The 24,361-nt window shown below is 43.3% G+C and overlaps 1 protein-coding gene across 4 annotated transcripts in view; it reads right to left on the reverse strand.

Annotated features, from left to right (window-relative positions):
* The window catches only part of LOC139267129 (disintegrin and metalloproteinase domain-containing protein 17-like), an 85,709-nt gene that overhangs the window by 19,434 nt on the left and 41,914 nt on the right, over positions 1-24,361 (reverse strand). For 3 of the 4 annotated variants that reach the window (XM_070884968.1, XM_070884971.1, XM_070884970.1), the window contains 8 exons: positions 21,346-21,456; positions 20,540-20,696; positions 20,001-20,089; positions 18,697-18,846; positions 3,133-3,332; positions 2,495-2,598; positions 1,046-1,180; positions 108-235 (listed from right to left, as the gene is read on the reverse strand). In XM_070884968.1, the coding sequence (XP_070741069.1) occupies positions 108-235; positions 1,046-1,180; positions 2,495-2,598; positions 3,133-3,332; positions 18,697-18,846; positions 20,001-20,089; positions 20,540-20,696; positions 21,346-21,456 (1,074 nt within the window). The remainder of the gene's footprint in view (positions 1-107; positions 236-1,045; positions 1,181-2,494; positions 2,599-3,132; positions 3,333-18,696; positions 18,847-20,000; positions 20,090-20,539; positions 20,697-21,345; positions 21,457-24,361) is intronic. The other variant, XM_070884969.1, reaches the window with a different exon arrangement.

Raw genomic sequence — 24,361 nt, forward strand, 5'->3', positions numbered from 1 at the left:
TTTTTTTAGTAAAATAGTGTTCTTGTTCAATAAAATAACTACAAGTCCTTAGTAAACCGTGGATACACATACTACCTAATCACTCAGCAGTAAAAGTTACCACTTACATGTCCATCACAGAATCCAACAGTGCAGGGTTTCCCTTTGCGCAGATACAGAAATTGTTTGTTTTGATCTATATATGGACTGCAAATTCCACTATCTCTGCAGCAAACTTTGCAGGAATCATCCGTTTCTAAATATGATAAAATCATTTAAAATATTATAATATGTATTAATTCAACATATAGTTATAGTAAAATACTGCAAATAGCCAGGTGAGAATGTAATCCCACGTAGAAGATGCACGTTTAAAAATAACATTCGGGTATTCAGCAGACATTCTAAATGTTCACTCAAGAATCCAACTCTCTTTCTCCTCTAATCTTCCCTCAGATTGTCCCCTTACCCTTCCTCTTCAGAAGGCAGTGACTATGTTAGAGTTGGTTTCCACAAGCAGCAGCAGTACTCCACTACTTTTAGAAATTTTAGAAACAAGTTTGATCGATTGGCCAACAATCCTGCCTCCATTGGAATTCTCCCATCCAATGTTTCCAATACACCATATCCCTCAATCCTCTCTGCTCACGTCAGTGCCATGAGGTAGTTCACTGTGCCAGAGTGAGAGGAGACATATTAACATATTCAACTCTCTATGCTGTGAGTTACAGATGCTTGCTTTACATGGAGAGGTACAGAGTGAGATCATGGATTTCACCAGAGAGAGAGAAACATCACCACCTACAGCAGCACTGGTAGAGGAATTGAGCAAATCATGTCCCTGTTGTCATGGGAAATGGCAAGTGGTGACCAGGCAATAAAATAAATCTTAAAACAAACTGGTAAAATTGAAGTAGATTCAAATTTTGCCTCATATACTATACTAAACATGTCAATATTATCTGCAGGAAAGAGTCTATGTATACCAGCAGTTTTGTTTAGACAAGGCCTGTATAAATCATCAGAACCTACAGAAATCACTATAAAAATGAAGCTCCTCACTCACCATTGCAAGCACATGACTTGAGACCTCTCTCTGCCTCACAGAAAGGGATGCATTCCCCATTTGAACACTTTCCCATGTCCACACAGATTGTCTCATCTGCAGCATTATCAGGAGCAGGACAAAACTGGTCAGTCCCTATCAATAAGAGATTGTATTACAGTTTGAAATACAACAGTAGAGAAGATGATCCAATTTTAAGGAAGCTTGGAACAATTTAAAAATAAATATTGTAGCTGAGAAAACAATTGCAACAGTTCAGTCATGATCAGCTTGTCAGTAAGCTATCCATTTTCAGATTAATCATCTAAAATTACTTTGGACACAGCCAAGATTCTCCTGACATTAACTCATGATTTTTGGACAGTAATCTGGCATTCAGATAACAAGTGGTAGCCCTTTCCCAACTGGAAATGTGCCAGGTTTGTCTCCTGACGCATGTTCAGGTGGGCAGGTCCACCAACCATAGAAGTGCCCACCTCAAACAGGTGTGTGCGTCATTTTAACATTAATTTGGTGGCATGTCCATCCTGCATTCATTTCCTGACAGGTAGGCCATTTCCAGGCTTACTAAGCAGCAGTCACTATCCTGGAGGTCATAGAAAGGGTATTTTAACCATTGAATCATTTACTTTTTTCCTTCTGGCAGATACGTTTCATAGCCTTTATGCAAATTGTTGGAAATTATGTTTTTTCTACAACATCATTACTCGCACCAAAGGGAATCTCACTGAGTTACATCTTTGGAAAAGGAGGATGACATATGAAGGCTTGCCAGGCACACTAGCATCTGCAGAGCGAGGTGAACATTTCTCACTTTGGCAGATGATTAGTGCTGGGGTAGAGGTGGCTATTCTCCAAGTAGTTGGAACAACAGCCTAGATGGCACAGATATGTGAATACATGACTAACTGTAATATTGGATCACAGCACATCATTCTTTCAGTAGCACTACATGAAATAAGTCAAGCTAGGGTGATCAAGAGCCAGAGTTGCCTGATCAGTCTTATCCATTTCTGCAGTTCCCGGCAAAATGGTTTTTTCAGTGCTGCAAGGACACCAACAATTATCAAGCAGCACATTGCTGACACATTCAATGACAGCAGCAATCAGCTGTGGTCTGAACTTTGGCAACAACTCATTACAGGCATGTTGCAATGCTGACCTCTGGGGATGGTGTCATTGAGTAGCACAGAGGGCAATATTCATTGCAAGCACCAACTCCACTTCAGCAGCTAAACAGAAGGTCATGTGCTGGACTGCTCAGACCTTGCCTGCAGATTCACAGCCACATCTTGGGTTTCCTTTATCTTCATTTTTGCTGGCCCCTGCAGTCTTAGTAATGGGTTGAGATGCTTGATGAAGCTTTATGAAATCTCTTAAAAGTATTGTCATCCTATTATGGACCTCCCTTTAAATGTTACTTACACACAGCTTTCCGCTCCCACTCACCAGTACAAGTGGATTCTCCTTTGCATGTCGCATTGATTGCTTCCTGACACTTCTTTCCAGCCTTTTCAAATTGACAATCCTTGCAGCATGGACTGTTCTTGTCACTTTGGAAATAGTTATTATTGAAATAAATTCTACCTCCAAACAATCCTAACTGCATACAAATGTCAAAAAAATGATTGAATCAAAGATAATCTTTCCTAAAAATGTGTTAAAAATTATTTAAACTGAAGAATTTTGTAATTTTGCAGATTTCTCATTTTGTGCTACAGGTATTTACACCCTTTGTTTAAAATGATACTGAATGCTCAGGATTATCCCAAGCATATCTAATTCTAATCCACAGTACCAAGAATTCAAAATATTAAAGGGAATTAGAATAGAAAATATACAGATCTTTATTTCAAAGCCTGCAAAGAATAGTCATTACTTAAAAGGGTTGAAATACATGCTTATTTTCAATATATTTATGAGGGACTGCTTGTAAAATGTTCATCTGTCTCGCTAAGGATTCAGTTGGTAAATGCAGCATGTAACTGAGACATGCAGACCAACGGATTCAGATTAAATTTCCAGTCAAAGGATTAAATATTATTTATACTTCCAAAATCACTGTACATCAAACAATAACTGTTTACCTGCAATTTTTGTCTATCTTGAGTTGACATTGTGGAGTGCAACATTTGTCCTCATTTAGATGTAGAAGCCCAGGATCACACTGCTCTCCTTCATCCACACGTGAATTCCCACATACTTTGTTGTTCCTTTTTTGAAAGCACTTGGATGCTTTATTGATTAGTGTCTGGTAAATTGACCGTTTGCTGCAGTTGGAAAACAGCTGGAGAATCAAACGTTATATGAGACACATAATTTCACAACCCATTAAACATTTAAAAAAATGAATAAATGCAGCAGCACATTATTTAAATAATGACCATTTTCATGCTTATACATATTCAGTTCATATGCCTTTCTGTGAGTGTTAGAAGTCAGGGGTAAAGCTTCACTTTTCAAACAGAGAAATAATAAGAACGTAAGAAATAGGAGCAGGAGTAGGCCACCTGGCCTCTCGAGCCTGCTCCGCCATTTAATAAGATCATGGCTGACCTGATCATGGACTCAGCTACATTTCCCTGCCTGCTCCCCATAATCCTTTATTTCCTTATCACTCAAAAATCTGTTTATCTTCGCCTTAAATATATTCAATGACCCAGCCTCCACAGCTCTCTGGGGCAGAGAATTCCATAGATTTACAACCCTCAGAGAAGAAATTCCTCCTCATCTCAGTTTTAAATGGGCGGCCTCTTATTCTGAGACTATGTCCCCTAGTTTTAGTTTCCCCTATGAGTGGAAATATCCTCTCTGCATCCACCTTGTCGAGCCCGCTTATCTTATATGTGTTGGAGAGGCGGGAGTCTGGAGTCGGCGAGAGGCCTACAAAAGGCCGCGAGAGGCGTCGGGAGGTGTGTCGGAGAGGCACGAGTCCAGGGTCGGCGAGAGGCCTATAAAGGCCACGAGAGGGGGCGGGAGGTGCATCAGAGAGGCTCGAGTCCGGGGTCGGTGAGAGGCCTATAAAGGCCATGAGAGGCGTCAAGAGGTGCGTCGGAGAGGCGCGAGTCCGGGGTCGGCGAGAGGCCTATAAAGGCCGTGAGAGGCGCGAGTCCGGGGTCGGCGAGAGGCCTATAAAGGCCGCGAGAGACGTCGGGAAGTGCATCGGAGAGGCGGGAGTCCGGGGTCGGCGAGAAGTGTACAAAAGGCGAGCTTGTGCAGCTACAGTGAGAAGGTAAAAAAGAAGTAGAAAGAAATAGAAAGGTGACGTCACAGCCAAGGTGGTAAGTGATTGGCTGGTGATTGGTAAGTAGTTTTTCTTTTTTCTCTTCTATATCAGTGACTAACTTTTAGCATTGTTGTTGCCAATTTAAGTTAATCTAAGGCTTAAGTCATGGCAGGAGAGCTCAGACACGTGTTATGCTCCCTCCTGTACTATGTGGGAAATCAGGGACGCCGCTGGTGTCCCTGACAACTACGTGTGCGGGAAGTGTATCCGTCTTCAGCTCCTGATGGACCGCGTTGCAGAATTGGAGCTGAAGGTTGATTCACTCTGGAGCATCCACGATGCTGAGAATGACGTGAATAGCACGTTTAGTGAGTTGGTGTTACCGCAGGTAAAGGGTCCACAGCCAGATAGGGAATAGAAGACCAGCAGGAAGAGCAGCGCAAGGAAGGTAGTGCAGGGATCCCCTGCGGTCATCCCCCTGCAAAACAGATACACCGCTTTGAGTACTGTTGAGGGGGATAACTCATCAGGGGGGAGCAGCAGCAGCCAAGTTCATGGCACCGTGGCTGGCTCTGCTGCACAGGAGGGCAGGAAAAAGAGTGGGAGAGCGATAGTGATAAGGGATTTGATTGTAAGGGGAATAGATAGGCGTTTCTGCGACCGCAACCGAGACTCCAGGATGGTATGTTGCCTCCCTGGTGCAAGGGTCAAGGATGTCTCGGAGCGGGTGCAGGACATTCTGAAAAGGGAGTATGAACAGCCAGTTGTCGTGGTGCACATTGGTACCAACGATATAGGTAAAAAAACAGGATGAGGTCCTATGAGACGAATTTAAGGAACTAGGAGCTAAATTAAAAAGTAGGACCTCAAAAGTAGTAATCTCGGGATTGCTACCAGTGCCACGTGCTAGTCAGAGTAGGAATCGCAGGATAGCTCAGATGAATACGTGGCTTGAGCAGTGGTGCAGCAGGGAGGGATTCAAATTCCTGGGGCATTGGAACCGGTTCTGGGGGAGGTGGGACCAGTACAAACTGGACGGTCTGCACCTAGGCACGATCAGAACCAATGTCCCAGGAGGAGTGTTTGCTAGTGCTGTTGGGGAAGACTTAAACTAATATGGCAGGTGGATGGGAACCAATGCAGGGAGACAGAGGGAAACAAAATGGAGTCAGAAGCAAAAGACAGAAAGGAGTTGAATAAAAGTGGAGGGTAGAGAAACCCAAGGCAAAAAACAAAAAGGGCCACTTTGCAGCAAAATTCTAAAGGGTCAAAGTGTGTTAAAAAGGCAAGCCTGAAGGCTCTGTGCCTCAATACGAGGAGTATTCGGAATAAGGTGGACGAATTAACTGTGCAGATAGCAGTTAACGGATACGATGTGGTTGGCATCACGGAGACATGGCTCCAGGGTGACCAAGGCTGGGAACTCAACATCCAAGGGTATTCAACATTTAGGAAGGATAGACAGAAAGGAAAAGGAGGTGGGGTGGCATTGCTGGTTAAAGAGGAAATTAATGCAATTGTAAGGAAAGACATTAGCTTGGATGATGTGGAATCAGTATGGGTGGAGCTACGGAATACCAAAGGGCAGAAAACACGAGTGGAAGTTGTGTACAGATCTCCAAACAGTAGTAGTAATGTTGGGAAGGGCATCAAACAGGAAATTAGGGGTGCATGCAATAAAGGTGCAGAAGTTATCATGGGTGACTTTAATATGCATATAGATTGGGCTAACCAAACTGGAAACCATACGGTGGAGGAGGATTTCCTGGAGTGCATAGGGGATGGTTTTCTCTACCAATATGTCGAGGAACCAACTAGGGGGGAGGCTATCTTAGACTGGGTGTTGTGTAATGAGAGAGGATTAATTAGCAATCTCGTTGTGCGAGGCCCCTTGGGGAAGAGTGACCATAATATGGTGGAATTCTACATTAGGATGGAGAATGAAACATTTAATTCAGAGACCATGGTCCAGAACTTAAAGAAGGGTAACTTTGAAGGTATGAGTCATGAATTGGCTAGGATAGATTGGCGAATGATACTTAAGGGGTTGACAGTGGATGGGCAATGGCAGACATTTAGAGACGGCATGGATGAACTACAACAATTGTACATCCCTGTCTGGCGTAAAAATAAAGAAGGGAAGGTGGCTCAACCGTGGCTATCAAGGGAAATCAGGGATAGTATTGAAGCCAAGGAAGTGGCATACAAATTGGCCAGAAATAGCAGTGAACCTGGGGACTGGGAGAAATTTAGAACTCAGCAGAGGAAGACAAAGGGTTTGATTAGGGCAAGGAAAATAGAGTACGAGAGGAAGCTTGCAGGGAACATTAAAATGGACTGCAAAAGCTTCTATAGATATGTAAAGAGAAAAGTAAAGACAAATGTAGGTCCCCTAAAGTCAGAATCAGGGGAAGTCATAACTGGGAACAAAGAAATGGCAGACCAATTGAACAAGTACTTTGGTTCGGTATTCACGAAGGAGGACACAAACAACCTTCCGGATATAAAAAGGGGTCAGAGGGTCTAATAAGAAGGAGGAATTGAGGGAAATCCTTATTAGTCGGGAAATTGTGTTGGGGAAATTGATAGGATTGAAGGCCGATAAATCCCCAGGGCCTGATGGTCTGCATCCCAGAGTACTTAAGGATGTGGCCTTGGAAAAGCAGATGCATTGACAGTCATTTTCCAACATTCCATAGACTCTGGATCAGTTCCTATTGAGTGGAGGGTAGCCAATGTAACCCCACTTTTTGAAAAAGGAGGTAGAGAGAAAACAGGGAATTATAGACCGGTCAGCCTGACATCGGAAGTGGGTAAAATGATGGAATCAATTATTAAGGATGTCATAGCAGCGCATTTGGAAAGAGGTGACATGATAGGTCCAAGTTAGCATGGATTTGTGAAAGGGAAATCATGATTGACAAATCTTCTGGAATTTTTTGAGGATGTTTCCAGTAAAGTGGACAAGGGAGAACCAGTTGATGTGGTGCATTTGGACTTTCAGAAGGCTTTCGACAAGGTCCCACACAAGAGATTAATGTGCAAAGTTAAAGCACATGGGATTGGGGGTAGTGTGCTGATGTGGATTGAGAACTGGTTGGCAGACAGGAAGCAAAGAGTAGGAGTAAATGGGTACTTTTCAGAATGGCAGGCAGTGACTAGTGGGGTACCGCAAGGTTCTGTGCTGGGGCCCCAGCTGTTCACATTGTACATTAATGATTTAGACGTGGGGATTAAATATAGTATCTCCAAATTTGCAGATGACACTAAGTTGGGTGGAAGTGTGAGCTGCAAGGAGGATGCTATGAGGCTGCAGAGTGACTTGGATAGGTTAGGTGAGTGGGCAAATGCATGGCAGATGAAGTATAATGTGGATAAATGTGAGGTTATCCACTTTGGTGGTAAAAACAGAGAGACTATTATTTGAATGGTGACAGATTAGGAAAAGGGGAGGTGCAACGAGACCTGGGTGTCATGGTACATCAGTCATTGAAGGTTGGCATGCAGGCACAGCAGGCGGTTAAGAAAGCAAATGGCATGTTGGCCTTCATAGCGAGGGGATTTGAGCACAGGGGCAGGGAGGTGTTACTACAGTTGTACAGGGCCTTGGTGAGGCCACACCTGGAGTATGGTGTACAGTTTTGGTCTCCTAACTTGAGGAAGGACATTCTTGCTATTGAGGGAGTGCAGCGAAGGTTCACCAGACTGATTCCCGGAATGGCGGAACTGACATATCAAGAAAGACTGGATCAACTGGGCTTGTATTCACTGGAGTTCAGAAGAATGAGAGGGGATCTCATAGAAACGTTTAAAATTCTGACGGGTTTAGACAGGTTAGATGCAGGAAACATGTTCCCAATGTTGGGGAAGTCCAGAACCAGGGGTCACAGTCTAAGGATAAGGGGTAAGCCATTTAGGACCGAGATGAGGTGAAACTTCTTAACCCAGAGAGTGGTGAACCTATGGAATTCTCTACCACAGAAAGTTGTTGAGGCCAATTCACTAAATATATTCAAAAAGGAGTTAGATGTAGTCCTTACTACTAGGGGGGGATCAAGGGGTATGGCGAGAAAGCAAGAATGAGGTACTGAAGTTGCATGTTCAGCAATGAACTCATTGAATGGCGGTGCAGGCTCGAAGGGCCGAATGGCCTACTCCTGCACCTATTTTCTAACACCGCCTCCAGTGTACCATTGCAGCCTTCGGCCGCCTGATGGAGAGTGTTTGAAGACCTGACCCTCAAAAACTGCCACCAAGCCCATGGTCTACAGGGCTGTAGTAATACCCGCCTCCTATATGGCTCAGAGACATGGACCATGTACAGCAGACACCTCATGTTGCTGGAGAGATACCACCAACGATGTCTCCGCAAGATCCTACAAATCCCCTGGGAGGACAGAGGCACCAACGTTAGCGTCCTCGACCAGGCCAACATCCCCAGCATTGAAGCACTGACCATACTTGATCAGCTCCACCGCGGTTGGTCACATTGTTCGCATGCCAGACAGGAGACTCCCAAAGCAAGAGGGAGACAAAAAGGAGGCAAAAGCAAAAGACAGAAAGGAGATGAGGAAAAGTGGAGGGCAGAGAAACCCAAGGCAAAGAACAAAAAGGGCCACTGTACAGCAAAATTCTAAAAGGACAAAGGGTGTTAAAAAAACAAGCCTGAAGGCTTTGTGTCTTAATGCAAGGAGTATCCGCAATAAAGTGGATGAATTAATTGTGCAAATAGATGTTAACAAATATGATGTGATTGGGATTACGGAGACGTGGCTCCAGGATGATCAGGGCTGGGAACTCAACATCCAGGGGTATTCAACATTCAGGAAGGATAGAATAAAAGGAAAAGGAGGTGGGGTAGCATTGCTGGTTAAAGAGGAGATTAATGCAATAGTTAGGAAAGACATTAGCTTGGATGATGTGGAATCTATATGGGTAGAGCTGCAGAACACTAAAGGGCAAAAATCGTTAGTGGGAGTTGTGTACAGACCTCCAAACAGTAGTAGTGATGTTGGGGAGGGCATCAAACAGGAAATTAGGAGTGCATGCAATAAAGGTGCAGCAGTTATAATGGGTGACTTTAATATGCACATAGATTGGGCTAGCCAAACTGGAAGCAATACAGTGGAGGAGGATTTCCTGGAATGCATAAGGGATGGTTTTCTAGACCAATATGTCGAGGAACCAACTAGGGGGGAGGCCATCTTAGACTGGGTGTTGTGTAATGAGAGAGGATTAATTAGCAATCTCATTGTGCGAGGCCCCTTGGGGAAGAGTGACCATAATATGGTGGAATTCTGCATTAGGATGGAGAATGAAACAGTTAATTCAGAGACCATGGTCCAGAACTTAAAGAAGGGTAACTTTGAAGGTATGAGGCATGAATTGGCTAAGATAGATTGGCTAATGATACTTAGGGGGTTGACTGTGGATGGGCAATGGCAGACATTTAGAGAACGCATGGATGAATTACAACAATTGTACATTCCTGTCTGGCGTAAAAATAAAAAAGGGAAGGTGGCTCAACCGTGGCTATCTAGGGAAATCAGGGATAGTATTAAAGCCAAGGAAGTGGCATACAAATTGGCCAGAAATAGCAGCGAACCTGGGGACTGGGAGAAATTTAGAACTCAGCAGAGGAGGACAAAGGGTTTGATTAGGGTAGGGAAAATGGAGTACGAGAAGAAGCTTGCAGGGAACATTAAGGCGGATTGCAAAAGTTTCTATAGGTATGTAAAGAGAAAGAGGTTAGTAAAGACAAACGTAGGTCCCCTGCAGTCAGAATCAGGGGAAGTCATAACGGGGAACAAAGAAATGGCAGACCAATTGAACAAGTACTTTGGTTCAGTATTCACTAAGGAGGACACAAACAACCTTCCGGATATAAAAGTGGTCAGAGGGTCTATTAAGGAGGAGGAACTGAGGGAAATCTTTATTAGTCGGGAAATTGTGTTGGGGAAATTGATGGGATTGAAGGCCGATAAATCCCCAGGGCCTGATGGACTGCATCCCAGAGTACTTAAGGAGGTGGCCTTGGAAATAGCGGATGCATTGACAGTCATTTTCCAACATTCCATTGACTCTGGATCAGTTCCTATCGAGTGGAGGGTAGCCAATGTAACCCCACTTTTTAAAAAAGGAGGGAGAGAGAAAGCAGGGAATTATAGACCGGTCAGCCTGACCTCAGTAGTGGGTAAAATGATGGAATCAATTATTAAGGATGTCATAGCAGCGCATTTGGAAAATGGTGACATGATAGGTCCAAGTCAGCATGGATTTGTAAAAGGGAGATCATGCTTGACAAATCTTCTGGAATTTTTTGAGGATGTTTCCAATAAAGTGGACAAAGGAGTACCAGTTGATGTGGTATATTTGGACTTTCAGAAGGCTTTCGACAAGGTCCCACACAGGAGATTAATGTGCAAAGTTAAAGCACATGGGATTGGGGGTAGTGTGCTGACGTGGATTGAGAACTGGTTGTCAGACAGGAAGCAAAGAGTAGGAGTAAATGGGTACTTTTCGGAATGGCAGGCAGTGACTAGTGGGGTACCGCAGGGTTCTGTGCTGGGGCCCCAGCTGTTTACATTATACATTAATGATTTAGACGAAGGGATTAAATGTAGTATCTCCAAATTTGCGGATGACACTAAGTTGGGTGGCAGTGTGAGCTGCGAGGAGGATGCTATGAGGCTACAGAGTGACTTGGATAGGTTAGGTGAGTGGGCAAATGCGTGGCAGATGAAGTATAATGTGGATAAATGTGAGGTTATCCACTTTGGTGGTAAAAACAGAGAGACAGACTATTATCTGAATGGTGACAGATTAGGAAAAGGGAAGGTGCAGCGAGACCTGGGTGTCATGGTACATCAGTCATTGAAGGTTGGCATGCAGGTACAGCAGGCGGTTAAGAAAGCAAAAGGCATGTTGGCCTTCATAGCGAGGGGATTTGAGTACAGGGGCAGGGAGGTGTTGCTACAGTTGTACAGGGCCTTGGTGAGGCCACACCTGGAGTATTGTGTACAGTTTTGGTCTCCTAACTTGAGGAAGGACATACTTGCTGTTGAGGGAGTGCAGCGAAGATTCACCAGACTGATTCCCGGGATGGTGGGACTGACCTATCAAGAAAGACTGAATCAACTGGGCTTGTATTCACTGGAGTTTAGAAGAGTGAGAGGGGACCTCATAGAAACGTTTAAGATTCTGACGGGTTTGGACAGGTTGGATGCAGGAAGAATGTTCCCAATGTTGGGGAAATCCAGAACCAGGGGTCACAGTCTAAGGATAAGGGGTAAGCCATTTAGGACCGAGATAAGGAGAAACTTCTTCACCCAGAGAGTGGTGAACCTGTGGAATTCTCTACCACAGGAAGTAGTTGAGGCCAATTCACTAAATATATTCAAAAGGGAGTTAGATGAAGTCCTTACTACTCGGGGGATCAAGGGGTATGGCGTGAAAGCAGGAAGTGGGTACTGAAGTTTCATGTTCAGCCATGAACTCGTTGAATGGCGGTGCAGGCTAGAAGGGCTGAATGGCCTGCTCCTGCACCTATTTTCTATGTTTCTATGTTTCTATGTTTCTACTCGGAACTCCTTCATGGCAAACAAGCCAAAGGTGAGCAGAGGAAACGCTACAAGGACACCCTCAAAGGCCTCCCTGATAAAGTGCAACATCCTCACTGACACCTGGGAGTCCCTGGCCAGAGACTGCCCTAAGTGGAGGAAGTGCATCCGGGAGGGTGCACAACACCTCGAGTCTCATCACCGAGAGCATGCAGAAATCAAGTGCAGGCAACGGAAAGAGCGTGCGGCAAACTAGTCCCACCCACCCCTTCCCTCAACGACTATCTGCCCCACCTGTGACAGAGTCTGCGGTTCTCGTATTGGACTGTTCAGCCACCTAAGAACTCATGTTAAGAGTGGAAGCAAGTCCTCCTCGATTCCGAGGGACTGCCTATGATAATGATGATGATGATGATGATGAATGGATACCAGCATTTTCCCAATGACAGATGTTAGGCTAACTGGTCTATAGTTTCCTGCTTTTTGTCTGCCTCCTTTTTTAAATAGGGGCGTTATATTTTCGGTTTTCCAATCCGCTGGGACCGCCCCAAAATCCAGGGAATTTTGGTAGATTACAACCAATGTATCCACAATCTCTGTAGCCACTTCTTTTAAGACCTAAGGCTGTTAGCCATCAGATCCAGGGGACTTGTCCGCCTTTAGTCCCATTATTTTACCGAGTACTACTTCTTTAGTGATAGTGATTGTATTAAGTTCCTCCCTCCCTATAGCCCCTTGATTATCTGCTATTGGGATGTTGTTAATGTCTTCCACCGTGAAGACCAATACAAAATATTTGTTCAATATCTCTGCCATTTCCCTGTTCTCCATTATTAATTCCCCAGTCTCATCCTCTAGGGGACCAACATTTACTTTAGCCACTCTTTTCCTTTTTACGTACGTGTAGAAACTCTTACTATCTGTTTTTATATTCTGTGCTAGTTTACTTTCATAATCTATCTTCCCTCTCTATCATTTTTTAGTCGTTCTTTGCTGGCTTTTAAAAGTTTCCCAATCCTCTGGCCTCCCACTAGTCTTGGCCACATTGTGTGCCCTTGTTTTCAATTTGATACCATCCCTTATTTCCTTAGTTAGCCACGGATGGTTATCCCTGCTATTATTAAAGTCTTCCCTTCTCATTGGGATATATTTTTGTTGCGAGTTATGAAATATCTCCTTAAATGTCTGCCACTGCTCATCAACCGTCCCATACTTTAGTCTATTTTCCCAGTCCACTTTAGCCAACTCTGCCTTCATACCTTTGTAGTTTCCTTTATTTAAGCTTAGCACGCTGGTTTGAGATCCAACTTTCTCACCCTCCAACTGAATTTGAAATTCAACCATGTTATGGTCACTCATTCCTAGAGGATCCTTTACTGAGAGATCATTTATTAATCCTGTCTCATTACGCAGTACCAGATCTAAGATAGCCTGCTCTCTGGTTGGTTCCGCAACGTACTGTTCAAGGAAACTATCCTGAATACACTCTATGAACTCTTCAAGGCTACCCTGGCCAATTTGCTTTGTCCAATCAATATGAAGGTTAAAATCGCCCATGATTATTGCCGTTCCTTTTTTTTTAAAAAACAAGACTCCATTATTTCTTGATTTATACTCCGTCCAACAGTATAGCTATTGTTAGGGAGCCTATAGACTACGCCCATCAGCGACTTTTCCCCCTTATTATTCCTTATCTCCACCCAAACTGATTCAACATCTTGATCTTCTGAGCCAATATCATTTCTTGCTAATGCATTGATCTCATCCTTTATTAACAGTGCTACCCCACCTACTTTCCTTTCTGCCTGTCCTTCCGAATTGTCAAACACCCTGAATATTTTGTTCCCAGTCCAGGTCACCTTGCAACCACGTCTCTGTAATGGCTATCAGATCATACTCATTTGTATCTATTTGTGCCGTCAACTCAGCTGTTTTGTTATGAATGCTATGTGCATTCAGATAAAGAGCTTTTAAATTAGTTTTTTTTTTTAAAAACCATTTTTTCTTGCTTTGACCCCACTTTCTGATTCACTTTTATGTTTATACATTCTGTCCCTTCCTGGCACGCTCTGCTTTTCATTTCCCCCAGTGCTAACCTGCTCTACTGCCTTCTCCTTATTCTTTGACTTTGTAAATTTTCGCTCACCTGAATCCTCCCCCCCACTAATTAGTTTAAAGCCCTCTCCACAGCCCTAGTTATTTGATTCGCCAGGACCCTAGACCCAGCACAGTCTAAGTGGAGCCCGCCCCAACGGAACAGCTCTCTCTTACCCCAGTACTGGTGCCAGTGTGCCACGAACCAAAACTCATTTCTTCCACACAAGTCTTTGAGTCACGTGTTTAACTCTTTGATCTTATTTACCCTATGCAAATTTGCACATGGCTCAGGTAGTAATCCAGAGATTATTATCTTTGTGGTTTTGCTTTTTAATTTGGCCCCTAGCTGCTCAATCCCTCAGCAGAACCTCTTTGTTTATCCTACCTATGTCGTTGGTACCCATGTGGACCATGACAACTGGATCTTCCCCCTCCCAGTCCTGAGAAGATGTCCTTAACCCTGGCACCATGCAGGCAACACAGCCTTCGGGGCTCACGCTCACGGCTGCAGAGAACCTTCTCTATCCCCCTAATGATACTGTCCCCTACCACTACAACGTTTCTTTTTACTCCCCCCACTTGAATGGCTCCCTGGATCACAGTTTGCTTATCCTCCCTGCTCTCGTCCACACAGGGAGTAAGAGCCTCGAACCTGTTGGACAAGATCAAGGGCTGAGGCTCGTTCATCACTACCTCCTGACTCCCCATACCTGCCTCGCTTGTAGTCACACCCTCTTGTCCACTGACCACGGACAAAATTTGAATTAATTAATCCAAGGGATGTGACTGCCTCCTGGAACACAGTCCAGGTAGCTCTCACATGCAACAGCATGTCCAGTACAAGTGGATCAGTGGGTGAAGAGGTTGGTGGAGGCCCGCCAAATCGCTTCATAAGTGAGAAGTAAAATGCATCTGGCCAAGTTAAATACTCAGCCTAGCACTGTATTTGCTAGGGAAGTTTAAAACATAAGCATGATACGTTTGTTTCTATTACATGTTACTATATGATAAATTAAACTGAATTACAGCATAAGCAATTGTTCTTTTTAAAGGCTTCTCGATATCTATAAATAACACTAGAAACAAATTTAACTCTTATTCCATAACTTCATATCTGCAAATTTAATGTTTAAAAACCTTTGTTAAACCTCTTGCGTATTGTGTCGTGATGGAGGAAATGCTGTAGTATCACCGATGCTTATGGTACAACATGTTAATGCTCGAGAAACCCAACACAGTACACACACACTGAATAGAATTTACAGACCAGAAAGTCATGACACACTGAGCGAGGGGTGAGAGGGCACCATCGCCAAAACTGCACTACATTAATTAGCATAACACTAGCTGAATAGAATCTCTCAGCATATTGATTCAAATTATTGTAAAACTTGAAATAAATTCTTTTACATTGATATATATACACACACTTAGGAGGAGGATAGCTATCCTGGCTGATGTTCCCCTCACTATGACAGAGACACAGGGGCAACTGTAGTTTCCCAACTACATTTCTGGTAAGATCAGTACAGACCAGATATAAAATATGGAACCTCCATGTCTGCATGGCTTAATGTTTTACCAGACAGTGCTTTTACCCATTAGATAATAATTTTATTTTATTTCATGGCCATTTTCTCAACCAATCATCTCCCCTAACTTCGTGAACGTGTTGATTTCTGACTGGGTTTTAGTTCCATGGATGTCTGTGATTATTCATGTGTGAGCCTCAACAGTGAGCGTCGGCAGGCTATTGAACCCCGACAGGGATCACAGTTAAGCCTGTTCCTGTCCTTGATCAAACATCAACATGCCTACACTTTGCTATCTGACAACTTCTGCTCAATCAAAAGTAGAAATCCAAGCCAATTTTCCCCTTCTGAAGTTCAGTGCTGGAAAGTTTGAGCATTTCCTTTTTGGGCATTCAATACCAAAGACTCCCTGGTCACATACAGTACCATAAGAAATAGGAACAGGAGTAGGCCATTCAGCCCCTTGAGCCTGCTCCGCCATTCAATAAGATCATGGCTGATCTGATCATGGACTCAGCTCCACTTCTCTGCCCGCTCCACATAACCCCTTATCGTTTAAGAAACTGTCTATTTCTGTCTTAAATTTATTCAATGTCCCAGCTCCCACAGCTCTCTGAGGCAGCGAATTCCACAGATTTACAACCTCCAGAGAAGAAACGGACATGATCTTTGCAGCGCGACAGCTGCAGGAAAAATGCAGGGAGCAGCATCAGCCCTTATACATGGCCTTCTTCGATCTTACAAAGGCCTTTGACACTGTCAACCATGAGGGTCTATGGAGCGTCCTCCTCCATTTCGGATGCCCCCAAAAGTTTGTCAACATCATTCGCCTGCTTCATGACGACATGCAGGCCGTGATCCTTACCAACGGATCCATTACAGACCCAATTCACGTCCGGACTGGGGTCAAATAGGGCTGAGTCATTGCCCCAACCCTCTTCTCAAATCTTCCTCACCGCCATGCTCCACTTCACAATCAACAATCTCCAGGCCAGGTCCAAGATTACCCCAATCTCTGTCGTTGAGCTGCAGTATGTGGACGATGCCTGCATCTGCGCACATTCCCAGGATATAGTCAATATATTCACTGAGGTATATGAAAGCATGGGCCTTACGCTTAACATCCGTAAGACAAAGGTCCTCCACCAGCCTGTCCCTGCCACACAGCACTGCCCTCCAATCATCAAGATCCACGGCGCAGCCCTCGACAATGTGGATCATTTCCCATATCTCGGGAGCATCTAATCAACAAAGGTAGACATTGATGCGGAGATTTATCACCTCCAGTGCGCCAGTGCAGCCTTTGGCCATCTGAGGAAAAGTGTGTTTGAAGACCAGGCCCTCAAATCTACCACCAAGCTCATGGTCTACAGGGCTGTAGTAATACCCGCTCTCCTGTATGAACCTGAGGCATGGACGATGTATAGAAGGCACCTCAAGTCGCTGGAGATATATCACCAACGATGTCTCCGCAAGATCCTGCAGATCTCGTGGGAGGACAGGGGCACCAACATCAGTGTCCTCGACCAGGCTAACATCCCCAGTATTGAAGCATTGACCACACTCGATCAGCTTCGCTGGGCAGGCCACATAGTTCGCATGCCAGATACGAGATTCCCTAAGCAAATGCTTTATGTGGAGCTCCTTCATGGTAAACGAGCCAAAGGTGGGCAGCGGAAGCGTTACAAGGACACCCTCAAAGTCTTCCTGGTAAAGTGCGACATCGCCACTGACACCTGGGAGACCCTGGCCGAAGACCACCCGAGGTGGATAAAGTGCATTTGGGAGGGCGTTAAGTTCTTCGAGTCTCAACGCAAAGAGCATGAAGAGGTCTAACGCAGACAGCGGAAGGAGCACGCGGCAAATCAGCCCCACCCACCCGTTCCCTCGACGAATGTCTGTCCCACCTGTGACAGGGTCTGTGGCTCTCATATTGGACTGTTCAGCCACCAGAGAACTCACTTTGGGAGTGGAAGCAAGTCTTCCTCGATTCCGAGGGACTGCCTATGATGATGATGATTTAAATAATAACTTGCTCTTTGATTTTTTTCTGCCAAAGTGCATGACCTCACACTTTCCAACATTATACTCCATCTGCCAAATATACTCACTTAGCCTGTCTATGTCCTTTTGCAGATTTTTTGTGTCCTCCTCACACATTGCTTTTCCTCCCATCTTTATATCGTCAGCAAACTTGGCTACGTTACACTCGGTCCCTTCTTCCAAGTCGTTAATATAGATTGTAAATAGTTGGGGTCCCAGCACTGATCCCTGCAGCACCCCACTAGTTACTGGTTGCCAACCTGAGAATGAACCATTTGTCCCGACTCTCTGTTTTCTGTTAGTTAGCCAATCCTCTATCCATACTAATATATTACCCCCAACCCTGTGAACTTTTATCTTGTGCAGTAACCTTTTATGTGGCACCTTGTCAAATGCCTTCTGGAAGCCCAAATACACCACATCCACTGGTTCTCCTTTATCCACCCTTTTCGTTACATCCTCAAAGAATTCCAGCAAATTTATCAAACATGACTTCCCCTTCATAAATCCATGTTGACTGCCTGACCGAATTTTGCTTTTCCAAATGTCCTGCTGCTGCTTCTTTAATAATGGACTCCAACATTTTCCCAACCACAGATGTTAGGCTAACTGGTCTATAGTTTCCTGCTTTTTGTCTGCCTCCTTTTTTTAAATACACTTAGGTGCCGAGTAAATGTCCCTCTGTTTTTACCGCTCCCAACAATATGTATGAACTGCAACTCGAAAAAGCTATCCATACTTCACCGCTGAACTTTTTCATTTCCCACAGCAGCCAATTTTGCGTCCTCCCAAATTAATGCCAACATCTGGTGAAATACATTTGGCTTTGTGCTACGGAGCCACAGCCACAAGAAGCTGGCACAAGGCTGCTCAAACACAAGAAACTCTTACGCGAGCAGCACAGGGAAATTTTAATCCCACCACTCTGGGTTGGATTCAAATTCAGAATGCAGAGGTGAAAGAATAATGTGCTAACCTACTGCACCACTTTTATTAATTTTCTTTTATTCAACTCAAGGTTCACAGTTTGAGTGCATTGAATGTGTATTTTGAAAAAGTTGGCTAGTACCAAATAGCTGTTGGCCAGCCAATCAGATCTTACCAGGGTTATGGTTCCGCATTCCTTAGAAAGTAGGGGTAGACAATCTAAACACTGTTTAACGGCTATGCAATAAAAATTCAGTTCTATTGTACCTTGTTATTATCCTGGTCACCACTCACTGCTATGGGATACATGACGTATTTCCCACCATCATCATCAGTTGGGGCACATTCATGGCCATCTGGATCATGTTCTGCTCCAAAGTTATGGCCCAATTCATGAGTAGTGACAAGATCTGCTTCCTGTTTTGTAATTAAAATCAAGAAAATTCTGGGTAAACAGCCCTTTGTGACTTAAAAATTTCAACAAAGACAGTTGTATCTTTTAAAAAAAAAGAGTGGCATGAATAAAGCCACGCAAAACAAACTCAGTGAAAATATATGCAGTACACCTGTACAAAAAAACCTGTAAAATCTATTGAATAAAATAATTTTCCTGCCCTATTTTGAAAATGCACACCATATTCCAAATAAGTCCAGAGTACTGAATGATTACAGGCTTAAAATTAAACATTTTATACATTTCAATTTATAGGTTTTTAAAATAATGTTTTAAAGCATAAGGGAATTAACCAGAGATTTGTTTTAATTCAAAACATTGTTGGTTCTTTTTTATATTTACACAGAAGACACAAGATTGAAGGAAAAAGATGCACAAAAAACCTAGAATGGTACAAATGAACTGAAATTAATTTTGTGCAAATTCCAACTCATCAGATAAGTTCCATGAGAAATTTTACTGTTTCACAAATTTTCAATGCCATGTTATGTCAGTATAAAATTTCTAGACAACCGGAATCAGACTGTGGTCTGTAAGTTTCCTTAGCTGGAGAGCGAGATCAAGAGCAAACAATAGGAGGAAAAGAAACGGAAATAGATAGGGAAAAAATGATTTGCCTCCTGTTGCTTTTTCTTCCCCATCCCATCCCTTCCTTCCCCAGCCACACATTACCAACAATCTAAAAATCATCTCAAGTTCAGGATGAATCTTAAGTGAATGTAACAAATGTGGCTGGGGTGGGAGAGAGATGGGATGGCGAAGAAAAAAGCAACAGGGACAAATTATAATGCAGCATTCACCCATGAGCTTGATATTTAACAATGCAGGTGCTGGTATACCAAGATAGATATATTTCACCACTCAGCTTGAAGAAGCAGCATTGAGATTGGAAACTCAGAGTGCAAACATAGATAATTATTTTTGAAATATGAGCAGCTAATAAAGCTAGAAAAATGAATTGCAATACAGTAATGATATAGCATACTAGCATAAGGGAGTAAGTATAGTATATTAGCAAAACAAAGAACAAGTATCCTCAACAAATGGTATGAGTTCCTTCTCAACTTTGACAAAAATTAAGACAAATTGAAATCTTAAGAAGTAATGTGTAATATACCTTGGTAAGGATTGTTTTCCCATAGTTCTTAGTGCTGGTTAATCCAGTATTTAGGTAAATTATCTTCTGCATGGTTGGGTGATCATAGGCTGGTGAAAAAACATTCCTAGATGATACAACTATTGATACAATGTTCCCAAAAGAAGACGACAAAATGTTCTCATTGTTCTAGTCTGACTTGAAGGCGTCTTCATTTTCACATCGGCTATTTTTATTTATTGCTAGCAGAAGCCTCATCCTACCACACATATCAGGATATTGTACACACACTTCCCACCATTTCTCATCGATTGAAATTAACAGCAAGAAATCACAGTAGTGTGCCCATGATTTCCTGATATGCGCAACTAGCAATGAGACTCGCTGCCTGTAGCATACATGTGTAAAATTGGCCCAACGGAATATCATTCTTATACTAACTTGACTTCAACAATTTTGTTCCAATAATATAATAAATTTAAAATAAAGATAACACAATGCATTTTATCCATTTATTTCTTCACTACTGAACCAAATTTTGAAATTAAAATTTCATTTACATTTGGACTTACGTGTAGGGCAAATGCCACCTAATGCTCGTGGTTTTGGTGATCCAACATAAGCTAGCCCAAGTGTTCCATGTTTAAAATCTTGGTATGTAAACAGATGCGCAAGGCAAACTTTGGATGCACTTTTGGCGATATCAAAGCTGAATTGCTGAAAAGTAGAAATATTAGATTCTTCAGAAAAATAGATTACAGAAAACTAACAGATAGAAAGTTAAACACAAACAAAATTCCCAGTTTTTGGCTAAGTTAACTCAAGACACACATACACACAGTGTAAAGAATTTGGATATTTATTTCTGTATCTTTTAGAGAGTCAGATTCTCCAAACTCTTCCTCAAAAATGTTTTATTCTGCATGTCCTTCATTCCTACAAAACAGATGGGCATATGGCATGTTGGCAAGCCACCTTTACCAGGATGCACTGGAGATTATCCAGGCTACAATAATTTTCCATCTTCTCACGGTGATGGCACAGATGGGCCTCAACACCGCTCAGATATGGAAATGTGGTACCACTGTCATTCATTTCATACCAATTTTCATCAGTGCAGAAGTCCTTTAGTGCATATTAGGTTCCAAAAAATATACAATATTGCAGTTTTATAGTTAGACCTATAGTATGCTTCTATTAAAATTTAGGAAATCGTCCAATGTGTAGAGTATGTAGGGTGCATCTGCTATAATTTAAGAAGTAGCAGTTAGTTCAGACTTGTATGACAGTTTCAGTGTTTGTAACAAAAACAACACCTTAAAAGCATTATTTAATTAAAATGTTCTCTCTTCCAGGTCTTCCTTACCTCTAGCAGAGGTTTGACTTCCCAAGCATCTTTGCTATCTGGATAGCTCCCAACCATATTGTAATGTTTCTGCCCTGAAGCTACCTTTGTTGGTGCTTTATTAACAATGATCTGTAGTTTAAAAAAAAATAATATTAACAACTTCCATTTAAAGATCACCTTTAACTTAGGACGGCCAAGCCAAAGAAGGGGAGCTAGGAGAGATGACAAAAAGCTTGGTCGGAGGTGGGTTTTAAGGAGGATATTAAAAGGAGGAAGAGAGAGAGTTGCCAAGACAGAGGAATTTAGGGAGGGAATTTCAAAGTGTAGGGTTTAGGCAGCTGAAGACATGGCCGCCAATGGTGGACTGAAGGGAGGAGGAAATGCACAACAAGCCATGGTCAGAGGAATGGAGTTATAGGTCTGGAGGAGGTTAGAGATCAGGAGGAGCAAGAGAAGAAGTTTAAACATGGGGATGAACATTTTAAATTTGAGGCATTAGAGAACCAGGAGCCAATCAGCAGGAACAAAGGCGAAGGGTGAGCAGGTTTCAGCGTGGAATAGTCAAAAAAATACAAATTTAAATCTCTCCTCTACCAACACATTACACAACAGAATTAAAACAGGAGAATTTGAGAGGCAGCAAGAGAGAAAGAACAAAGCAGGATGTATGATCACTGAGCACAGGCGATATCGAAAGTAACTCTGGGTCTGACATCAATATCATTTTAGGGAATGAGGAATTATTCCTTAAATGTAGATATATCATGGAATATAAAAGTTTAAGGGATGGACAATGCAGCCCCACTGCTGCAGAATAGTCCTGCAGCTCTTCAGACACTTTATGGCGTATGCTGCTAACCTCATGCTGTGATAAGAGGTCACCTAATTATAATACATTTTTCAACACCCACATTGCTCTACACAGGACTCACTGGGAGCACCATCAGGTCAGCAGTAAGATTATAAAGTACCAGCTGCTATTAAAGGCCTGCTTGTCAGTCTTGAAGTTGTCTACAACAGAGGGCAGGGGTATCGGTTGGAAGCAAAGGAAAAGCACTGCCTCATTTAGAGATACAGCTTTGGAGTTCCTGCAGAGAAGGATGTTCTTTTTAGAGATGAGGGTCACCCTGCAATGTAGAGCAATGCCAAAGCTGCATGAATGCAGCTGACAGAATGCGTGAATACTGCCTCGCCTGTGACCAATGTTTCCCGGTAACTTTTTTTGGGTGCACAGGGGCTGCACGGCCCATTCACAGTATCGCGCATGCATGAGCTTTAACATTGCAGAAGCCTGTCCCGGGCTGTGCAGGACCAGCAGAGAGCTGTGCAGCTTATGGGGAACGCTGCCTGTGGCCTAAACACAAGAACAGGTGAAGAAGAAATTTGGTGTGCAAACTTACACAAAGTTACAAAAATATGCATGCTAACATGTGGTTACATTTAAAAATTATGGCTTACATTGTATCTCAACTGTTGTGACCCTCCCCTCCTTTAGAACCTGTAAATGCAGATGTATACCACAGAGTGCAGCTTCTTGCAAATAGCCCAAATACACCGTTCCCTTGACAAGCAGGCACAGATTATAAATCTCGTACAGCATTAAGAAGCTATCAATGAGGCTCCTAAGCATTTCACTACCTTCTTTGGTCAAACAACAGCAATAAAGCAGAGTCACGTATGTACAGCTATGCCAAAAGCAGCAATATGGACTTTTAAGCTGCCTATATTTTGCCCTACACTATATCCCACTCACCAGTCACTCCAATCCTTGCTGGCCCAGACTAACTACCTATCAAAATTTAAAATTCTGGTCCTTATGTTAAAATCCCTTTATGTCCTCACATCACCCATCGCTGCAACCTCTTTCAACCTTATTTCCCTCGTGCACTTCTAACTTCTGTCAACCTCACCTCCACACCCCAACTACTTTGTCAAGCCATTGGTGGCAGAGACGTATGCTGGCCCAGCCCCATTTCCTGGAACTCTCGCCCAAAACTTCTCTATCTCCTCAAACTCAAAATTCATCTTGGTGACCAAACTTTCAGTCACCTCTCCTCATTCTTGCACCATGACTCACTTTCTGTTCCATTATTTCATTTATCCATATTATCTTCTCTCCCACCTGTAAAGCACATTGGTACATTTTCTATGTAAGTGCCAATTATTGCTGCTGCTGTTGTAAATGGATGGACCCCAAAAAAAGGAAGAGGCATTCCCTGCAGCTCCATTTTTACATGAGTGCATAGCCTATGGACACTGTTCAAGCAACAGATAGACCAGGAAAAAAAAGTTCTCAACTGGGGAAAAGCCAATTTTGTTAAGCTGAGAGGTGATTTAGCCATAGTGGACTCGAAAGAACTACTTGAAATCAATATCAGAGCAGTGGGAGGCATTCAAGGAGGAGATCCAGAGGTTTCAGAGCAAGTATATTCCCTTAAAGAAAAAGGATGGAACGAGCACATCCAAAGCCCCCGGGATGACAAGGGGCATACAGGGTAGGATAAATGGAGGCGGGGTCTGGGGGAGTTCATCGGAAGGGTTGGAGGAGATAATATTGGAAGGGTCGGGGGAGATCTGACGGGTTAGGGTGTGTCCAATTGTAGGGGGTGGATGAAGCAGGTAAACTGGGTCCAGCAGGTAAGTGGAAAGGTAGTTACCTCCTGGATTCAGCAGTTCTCACCTTCCTTTGGCTGCCGGGTTTCTCAAAGCCCGCAAACCCTGCGGCCAGGGTTAAATTTAAAGCAGTGGTTAATTCTGAGACACGCAGATTCATTCTATTTAAATGACCAACCGGCCTCTTGCTAGCAGCTTGGTTACCCACCCCCTGTCCCAGCTCCGTTAAAACCGGAAGTAGGCGGGTTTTAGATTTTTTTTTTACATCCCACTTAAACCAAACCCACCTGATTTTGGGAGTTAAAGTTCCCCCCAATGTCACAGATCTATGCTTGTCTCTCCCTCAACGACCTGTTTGAATCCGTCTAATCCTGTCCCAGCCCCACCCAGCGCACCAAAATGGCCCTTACAAAATCATGAA

This window comes from Pristiophorus japonicus, chromosome 7 (assembly GCF_044704955.1).
Source record: "Pristiophorus japonicus isolate sPriJap1 chromosome 7, sPriJap1.hap1, whole genome shotgun sequence".
In the NCBI taxonomy this organism is placed as follows: domain Eukaryota; kingdom Metazoa; phylum Chordata; class Chondrichthyes; family Pristiophoridae; genus Pristiophorus; species Pristiophorus japonicus.